At 41.3% G+C, this 8,905-nt stretch overlaps 1 protein-coding gene across 1 annotated transcript in view; it reads left to right on the top strand.

Moving 5' to 3' along the window:
• The first annotated feature begins 71 nt into the window (after positions 1–71).
• The window catches only part of LOC116693987 (retinoic acid receptor alpha-A), a 21,968-nt gene continuing 13,134 nt past the window's right edge, over positions 72–8,905 (top strand). The window contains exon 1 of the mRNA XM_032523378.1: positions 72–881. Within this exon, the coding sequence (XP_032379269.1) occupies positions 725–881 (157 nt within the window). The 5' untranslated portion in view covers positions 72–724. The remainder of the gene's footprint in view (positions 882–8,905) is intronic.

Here is an 8,905-nt window from a genome sequence, read left to right as displayed (position 1 = left end):
GGGGGGGGGGGTATCTTTATTATTGTGTGTGTCGCCTGCGCTTCTTGTCTCCGCCTTGTTCCGCGCTGCGGAGCTGCAGTGCTGTCAGCCGCCCGCCCGCCTGCCTGCCTGCCTGGGTCATTTGAAGGCCAGCAGCCTCGGAAGGGTTCATACAAAGTTCACTCGCATATATTAGGCAATTCAATCTTTCATTCTCTCTGGCAAAACTAGTTGGAAATGAGCTGCACGGGGGGACGGAGAACCCATTCGTCATCGGAGAGGAGAACCTGTGCTTTTTAAAAACGCCGTCCGTGTTATTTTTGGGTAAAAGACAGATCTCCTCCAGCTCCGGCGGCGCGTTCCACACAGCTGGCTGCTGGGAGCCGGGACGGGGCGAGTCAATGAAAACACGTCGGGGATATTATTATAGTATTACTATTATATTAGTAGGAGCATTATGAGTTCCGTTCACACGTCCTTGGCGGTGCATTGACTGGACACGAGAGAAGAAAAAAATGGCAAATGAGCATTCAGAAGGAGCCGTGGAGCATTTTTAGTCCGAGAAAATCCATGATTCCGGTGCGGGACGAAGCAGAACAAGAGGAGCGAAATCTGTCGTGCCAAGAACCAGAGGAGGAAGAAGAAGAAGAAGAAGAAGGAGTTTGATGGAGTTGTGTGCGCTTTACGCCGCTGATTTTTCTCCATAACGCACAAGCAGACTGTGGCTGAACGACGCGCCGGCATCATGTTTGACTGCATGGACGTGCTGGCCGTGAGTCCCGGACAGATGCTGGACTTCTACACGTCCAGCCCGTCCTCGTGCATGCTGCAGGAGAAGGCTCTGAAGGCGTGCATCAGCGGACTGGCGCACAGAGAGTGGCAGCACCGGCGGAGCGCACACTGTAGGTCCCAACTTGTCATCCTCCATCTCTGCTTGTTGTTGCTGCTGCTGCAGGCTGTTTCTGGGCTTTGCTGGCTCACTGGAGGCTGCGAGGGGGCGAGGGGGCGAGGGGGCCGGGGCAGGCTGGTCCACGGTCCCTATGGTTCACAACAAGTTGCCATAAAGGGCCTCCAGGTGTGATAATGATCAGAGCATTTCAATTCACACCAACTGCAATGGTGATTTAGTTGTGGGGACACTAGTGTGTGTGTGTGTGTGTGTGTGTGTGTGTGTGTGTGTGTATAAAAGATTATTTTTAGGGCATTTCAGTCCTTTCTTTGATATGACAGCTGAAGAAAATAGCTGAAATAAACGCGGATGATATGTTGTGGTCGGAGTCGAACCCGCGGCCCCTGTTTATGGGGCGATTGCTCAGCTGGTAGGGGTATCCAGGTGCCTCAAACTCTTTTTTTTTTTTTTTTTTTTAAATTAGACATATCAACCCTTGTTTTGTCTTCACGTCAACCATGAAAATAAAACGTTTTGGTCACTTTTTTTCAACGTTATTTTCGCTTTTTCCGACATTTTTGTCACTTTTTCAATGTTGTGGGAGCTTTTTTTTTTTTTTTCCAAAAGTTTTTAGAAGTTTAAGTTTTTTTTGTCCCAAAGCTTATTTTGATAACCCATTTTTTGTGAAAAAAAAAAATTACCTGAAAACGGGTCAATTTGACCCGAGGACAACATGAGGGTTAAGAATCTGAATTAATTATTACTAATTAATTATTATTAATTATACACACGGGGGTGTTTTACCGCTGCACGGCTGATCAGTGTCCGTTTGGGTCATTAAAAAAAAAAGAGAAAAGAGTTTGTTTTGAATCCAGAACTTTCTCCTAAAACCCCATGTTTGACTCCAGAGGGGGGGGGGGGGGGCGCCGCCGTCATAATCCCGGGCTGCTCTCGATCAGTTAGATCAGAGGAATGCCCAGGGTAAACACAGGCAGGCTCGCGGGGGTAACACACCTCCTCCCCGGCCAAAGGCCAGGGGGGGTGGGGGTGGGGGGGGGCCGTCTCTGACACTGATTTAGATTGATGGTCCGGCGCGGACCCGCGATCGGACCACGTCAACCTCTCGCGCTCTGGATAGGCCAGTGGTTGCTCCTGGTCCGGCCGCGTGACGAGGAATCACACACGTGGAAAGAAGTAGAAAGACATTTCCAGCTGTAATTATTATTTTCTCGATTGATCTATAAAATATCAGAAAGATCTGACCAATGTGTTTCCCAAAGCCCAATATGACGTCCTCTAATGTCTAGTTTTGTCCATAACTCCAACATATCCAGTTTGCCACAGAGAGAAGAGATAGAACATCATATTTAACAAGCTGACATCAGGTAATTCAACATTTTAGAAAAATATGACTTAAACTGATTAATGGATTATCAAAAAAGTTCATGGCTTATAGATTATAGATTCATCTTTGCAGGTTTCTAACTCAGAAGGAGGTGATCATATGAGGATGGACTCATTATTATAACAGGAGCAATAGGTTTATTTTATGGTTTGGAATGTTTTTTTAAAACTATTTTAAAAGCAGAGTGCAGATATTGCCCCTGTGTAACATATTCACTGTATTTATTTTTATTTACAATAACCCACAAAAACCCGACAGAGCAGCAATATTTGTCTTATGCATGCAAGTTATCAGCCTCCATCGGGCTCCGACACCTTCAGTCGGCCACAAAAGTTAGCTTTGGGAGATTGATGTTGTCGCTTTTGTTTGGAATTTTGGAATTTTTCAGGAGTTAACATGCTGTGCAGCTGATGTGAGAGAGGAAACAGGAAGTGGTCTGCACATTATCTGTAGCTGCACACTATTTCTGTGTTCACTTCCAGGAAAAAAGTCCGGGTACCTGTTCTGTTACTTTATGGATTTACCTTTTACACTTAGTGACTCACTCTTTTCTTAATCTTTTTTTTACTTGATTTTGACAGGGAGCAAATCCCCAAATCCCCCACATTTCCCTGAGTGGTTCCATACAGTAACCTATTCTGATTCTGATTCATTTTTCTAGTTTAGCTATATTTTCAACAGTGCACCTGTCCAGTCTTGAATGAGCGGAGCACTGTCCATTTAAAAATAGAAAATCGGATTTTGGGGCCAAAGCAAAGGCTACAGACATCCACTTATGAAGATGTTGATTAGGCGATCTTGAGATATAGAGTACCGGGTCAGGTTCCATATTTCTAGTAAAAGATGTGTTGTCATCCTGATGTGTGTCCAGCGCTGACTGCGTGCTCATCAGGCCCTCGTCGGAGTGTGTTTTTCCCCGGCGCCCTGCTGCCGCTCTGTGATTTACACCCGTGTGATAACGAGCGGCCTCCAGCTGTCATTCCTCAGGAAGTGTTTGCTCAAGGGCGCTCAGTCAAAAGAGGCTGTTGTCAGCGGAGGGAAAGTGCAACAAAAAAAACCCACCCAGCCGCCACCTTCGTCCCGGTCAGGGTGTGATGAGGGAAGTCTCCCATGGCCTACACATCTAAATCAGTCAAATAACAGAAGTACCTAAAGAAACGGAAATGATGTGTAGCTACAGTGAAAATACAGAGCATTTGGAGAGAAAAAAGCAACAGGTGAAAAATTAAAAATAAATAAAATAAATGTTGAAAAACGCCCAAAATGTGTAAAAAGTGACAAGAAATTTGAGAATGATGTGTAGCTACAGAGAAAATAAATAGCATTTGGAGAGAAGCATTGTTAAAAAAAGCATTAAAAATAAATAGAATAAATGTCGAAACACGCCCAAAATGTTGAAAAAGTGACAAGAAATTTAAGGGAAAAAAATTCTAAAATGTCTTAAAAAGCCTCTCTGTGTCTGACTCACCAGTACATGGCCAGTTAAAAGTATTCAGATCATTTACTACAGTAAAAGTACTAATGCCACGCTGTAAATGTCCTGCATTGAAAATGGGTCTTAAGTAAAAGTAGACTTAAAGTATTAAAAGTAAAAGTACCCAATGCAATGAGTGCAAAGCAATAAATGACAAAAGATGCAACAAAATCCTCGTGAAGTGTCACAACGGTTAAAAAAAGAAGAAGAAAGAAGCCAAAATGTCGAGAAATATGTCCAAGATGTTGAAAAAGAAACAAGAAACTCGAGAACAAAAATGTTGTAAAAAGCAACAAAATTTTTTTTTTTTATCTCCAAATCCAACGTTTATGGACAAGCTGCCAGAGCACAGGTTAGGTCATTAGTAATGAGAAAACTGAAATATAATGTTTTATGGACGAATTGATCATTTAACAATTAATACGCGGAGATTTCTCACGTCAACCAAGCAACAAACAGAGTGCAGGGTTGAAAAAGGAATTTTATTTTTTTATTTTTTCCCCCTGTAACTTATGCCTATGCATACATATATTTACCCGGAAATGACTTTTTTTCTTTATTATTGAAAAAAGCTCTCCAATAGCAACATTTCAGAGGAAACAAATGCAACTGTTTTTTTTTGCTATAGATGGTGTTATTAATAGTTAATATCCGAATAGTGAGAAAGGGCCCATCACAAGTTCCCAGAATGCAAAGTGGCATCTTTAAAAGCTTTTTTTTTTTCCATAACAGCTGTCCAAAACCCAAACAGATTAAATTACTATGACAACAACAGCAAAAAAACAACAAAAAAACTAAACCTTCACATGAGCGGGAACACGCAGCACGGTTATGGCTTCAAAAAGGATTTAACCCTTGTGTTGTCCTCGGGTCAAATTGACCCATTTCAAAATGTTTATATCAGAAATATGGATTTCTCTCAACCAAATTGCCCCAAAAAATAACATGGATGATTCCATAACACATTACTTTTGTTGAATTGTTTAGGTGTTATTATACGCTTATTTTGTTTAATGGTTTCTAAACAGTATCCGGATTAAATTCGGACATATACCCTCTGGGATCCACTCAACATCCTCTGATCTTAACTTTTAGTCAAAATAATTCATAATTTCTGCCTTTTTAGCTAAAAACGTAAACGAGGTTTGTTGACCATGAATTCCAAGAATGAGTGTAACACCTATTATTAAACCAGCTCAGGTTTTCAAAAAGGCACCGAGAGCATGGAAAAAGGGACAAAAACATCAGAAATGCAATTTTTTTTTTAAAAATATTCATTTTCAATTTTGACCTGGAAGGACAAGTTCACGGTAACGGGAAGACAACGCGAGGGTTAAACGATGGAAAATGGGAATTTTCTGGCAGTCCACTATTAACCCTTGCATGGTATTCGGGTCAAATTGACCCATTTCGAATTTTTACAAGAAGAAAAATGGTCCAAGTAAATGTTTTCTACCTGAAAATCAACGGCCTTACCTCATTTTCTGGGATAAACATGTAATCCTGACTCAATTATTCTGGATATGACCACTTATATTTTTTTTTCCCCAAGATAATAATGACCACATAATGGATTTTTAACATGAATTGTAACCTTATGACAAAATCTTCCATTCTTAATTGTGTTCCATTAGAGACTGATTGCATTCCCTAAACATAGATGTTATTTCAATGGTTTGAAATTGAGATAAAGACAATCGTTTGTTAAGTAAAATTTCATTTCAGAATTGTTTTTATAATACCTAATAAGTCAGCCGAGGGATACGAGAGGGTCCTAAAGACAATACAAGGGTTAAACAGGTCTGTCCTGAGAAGGAGACCGGGTGTCTCTCTGAGATTACCTGTAGACATAAAGGTTAAATGAACCTCCAAATCTGATTGCACGTCTAATTATGATCCGCTTTTTCGAACCAATAATAAAATCAACAACAGTGAAATGCAATTTCCTATTTTACGGCAAATGTGATGTCGAACTTGTGCGTGCTGCTCGTGCGTGGAAATAATAAAACGCACAAAATGGATTTGATAAATGCCACATGTATTATTTATAACGGTCAAACCAAAGTAAATGGAATTGCGTTTTATTTTGCCCATATAATTATTCCATAACACAATTCCTCACACGCAAGTGCATAACTCCTTCTAGTGTTGCATTATAATTTTCTGTCATTTGAGATTTCTCATATTTCTCTTATTCCATGACGTTATTGTGGTCAAGCCTCAGAAGAACACGCGGTCCAAATCGGCTTATTCTCCGTCTATCACAAATGGCGTTTTGTTTATGACATGTGTTCTTTTAATTTTAAGAATTCTTTTTATTTTTTTGAAATTAACCTCCTAAGCTTTCTCAGTTCGTTAACCCTAACCCTCCTGGTGTCCTCGGGTCAAATCTGACCCGCTTTCAACAAGTTCCTATGTCTGAAATTTGGATTTCTGGCAACCAAATTGTCAAAATAAATAACTCGCATGGTTCCATACGACGCTCTTCACAAGTTCTATAAATGGTCAGTTGACTTCTTTCGTTAAATGTGGTTGTTTCATGCAATTGTATAGCATTTGAAAAAGAAAATAGTGAAAGAACGTTGGAAAAAAAAGTGACAAATATGTCGGAAACAGCATCAAAAATATCAGAAAATGTGGCAGGAACGGCAAAAAAAAAATATGGACAGAAAAAATATCAAAAAAAGCAACAAAAGTGTTGAAAAAGTCGATCAAAACGTTTCAAAAACTGTTTTCATTTTAAATTCTGACGCAAAAAAACTAAAAGTTGCATGGTCGACCGGGAAGACAACACAAGGGTTAAATCAATTATTAAAACATAATCATGAAAGCAGTAAGACTGAAGAGAGTAGTATAGAAAAATATGTTCATGAAGAGATTAATAAGAAGCTATATCACCTCGTTATTTCCATAAGTTTTGAAAGACTACATTATGAATCCTGAATGTAGGACTGTGGAGAATACAGCATACATATTTAGCTTGATTTTTCTCTTAGCTAACCCTAGCCTCTTATTGTTTTCTTATGCAACAGTTATTTTTTGTGTGTATATTTGTTTTCTGTATTTATAGTTTATTTTATATTCCTGGGGCCAAACGTGGCCCCTGGGCCCCAGCCTGGCTGCGGCCCTGTGACAGAGCTGGTTAAAGTCTGCGTCTTTAAGAAGCTGCTCTACAGCTGACTAGACCTGAAGTCCAGGGGGGTCAGAGGGTAAACTGTACCGGACTTCCCCTTTAAAAGACCCCTTAAAGGCATTGATAGGTCTATTGAAGGAGTAAAGGTTAGGTTGGGTTTAGGGTTAAAGGTCAGGGTTAGACAGAGCCATGGTGCCGCTGCTAAATAGTCTCAGGAAGGAAGTTGTTCTGGTGGAACATGTGTACGTTTAGAAGTAGTTTTAGTCGTCAACAGGAAACTCAGATTGGACAGATAGTCTAGCTAGCTGGCTGTCTGGATTTACCCTCGAGATCTGAGGACCAGTAACCATATCCTCAGATTGGACAGATACTAGCTAGCTGTCTGGATTTACCCTGCAGAGATCTGAGGACCGGTAACCATAGTCCTCAGATTGGACAGTAGTCTAGCTAGCTTTCTGGATTTACCCTGCAGAGATCTGAGGACCAGTGTACCATTCCTCATATGGACAGATAGTCTAGCTAGCTGTCTGGATTTACCCTGCAGAGATCTGAGGACCAGGTAACCATAGTCCTCAGATTGGACAGATGTCGGCTAGCTTTCTGGATTTACCCTGCAGAGATCTGAGGACCAGGTAACCATAGTCCTCCTCGATTGGACAGATAGTCTAGCTAGCTGTCTGGATTTACCCTGCATAGATTGAGGACCAGGTAACCATAGTCCTCAGAAATCCACCAGAAGTTAGAACGGCATCACAAAGACAGAGGATGGGGACGGACATCCGGCCTAAATGAGGGACATCCGGCAGAATTTCATCCTGAACTATCCCGAAGTGGAAGGTCGTGGAAATAGACTAAATCCCTTAATAAAAAAAAATTAAATAATTCAAAAACCAAAGACATCCTCCCAGCCCGTCTTGACCTAGACATTTATGTGCTATTTAAAAGTTCTAGTTCAAGGACAAATGGATTTTTAAATCTATTTCATCTACATCCAGGGACTGTAAACCTCCTCCTAGAGGACAGTGGCTCATACGTAGCAGGTGGACCACGGCGTGGGTCATCATCAACCATCCTGTTCTAGTTCATAGATAGTCAGTAAGGATTGGTGCTGACCCAACCCCCATAATCCTCCTGGTGCCCTCCCTGGACACGTGCTCCCTTTCCTTGTTTGAAGAAGGCACTGTTGAAATTAGGGTTTGATTTGGGAGAAATCCCCTCTCAGGGTCAGTCAGATGTTGCTTTATGAATGTATTTGTTCGGGATAATGGAAACCTCCTGGGTGTTAATTAGCCACGTTGACAACGAGCCAGCCATTAATGCACTTCCTCTTCCAGTTTAGATGCTAATTAAGAGTGATCAAGGACCTCCTTCACAAACATGAAATGGGCTTTGTGGCTAAGGAATGTGCTTCACATGACCCCCCCGCTGTGGGAAGAAACACACATTATGTCTCATCATAACAAATCCACAAGCTATCAGACAAAAAGGTGGAAAGGTGATCGTCTATTAACACAGTAGTGATGTTGTAGGGCTCAACAGTCAATCACAATTTCCGCTCCTAATGATCGGGGGGGTTGGGATTATATTGCACATTACGCTTTCCAACTATGAACTCGTGTTCATACGGCAAAAATGACTCATCCCAGTTGAAGGTGTCACACATTTTCACAGTTTTCTTAACTTCAATAAGTGCAACTTTAACTATAATGAGTTGTCTTGTTAAATCATTGTTGATTAATCATGATTTCTTTCCATAATTGAGCAGCCCTTTGATATTGTGAGTTAAAAAAGACAGAGTGCGATGTTCAGCGGGATGTGTTCTGCAGATGGAGTGTCTTCTGGCTTAATTGGGGCCTTTTTGTCTTCCAGGCTTAAGCTCCTCTGATACGGACATGAAAAGCCATTAGCACAGCTTGCACACACAAGCTAATTTAGCAGGCGTGTGAAATGGAAGACGGATCGGGGTAGGGGGTGGGGGTGGTGGGTGTTTGGGGGGTGGTGGGGGGCGATGTACAACAGTCAAGT

This window comes from Etheostoma spectabile, chromosome 8 (assembly GCF_008692095.1).
Source record: "Etheostoma spectabile isolate EspeVRDwgs_2016 chromosome 8, UIUC_Espe_1.0, whole genome shotgun sequence".
In the NCBI taxonomy this organism is placed as follows: domain Eukaryota; kingdom Metazoa; phylum Chordata; class Actinopteri; order Perciformes; family Percidae; genus Etheostoma; species Etheostoma spectabile.
The sequence above is the reverse complement of the archived record's forward strand: the minus strand, read 5'-3'. Positions and strand labels throughout refer to the sequence as shown.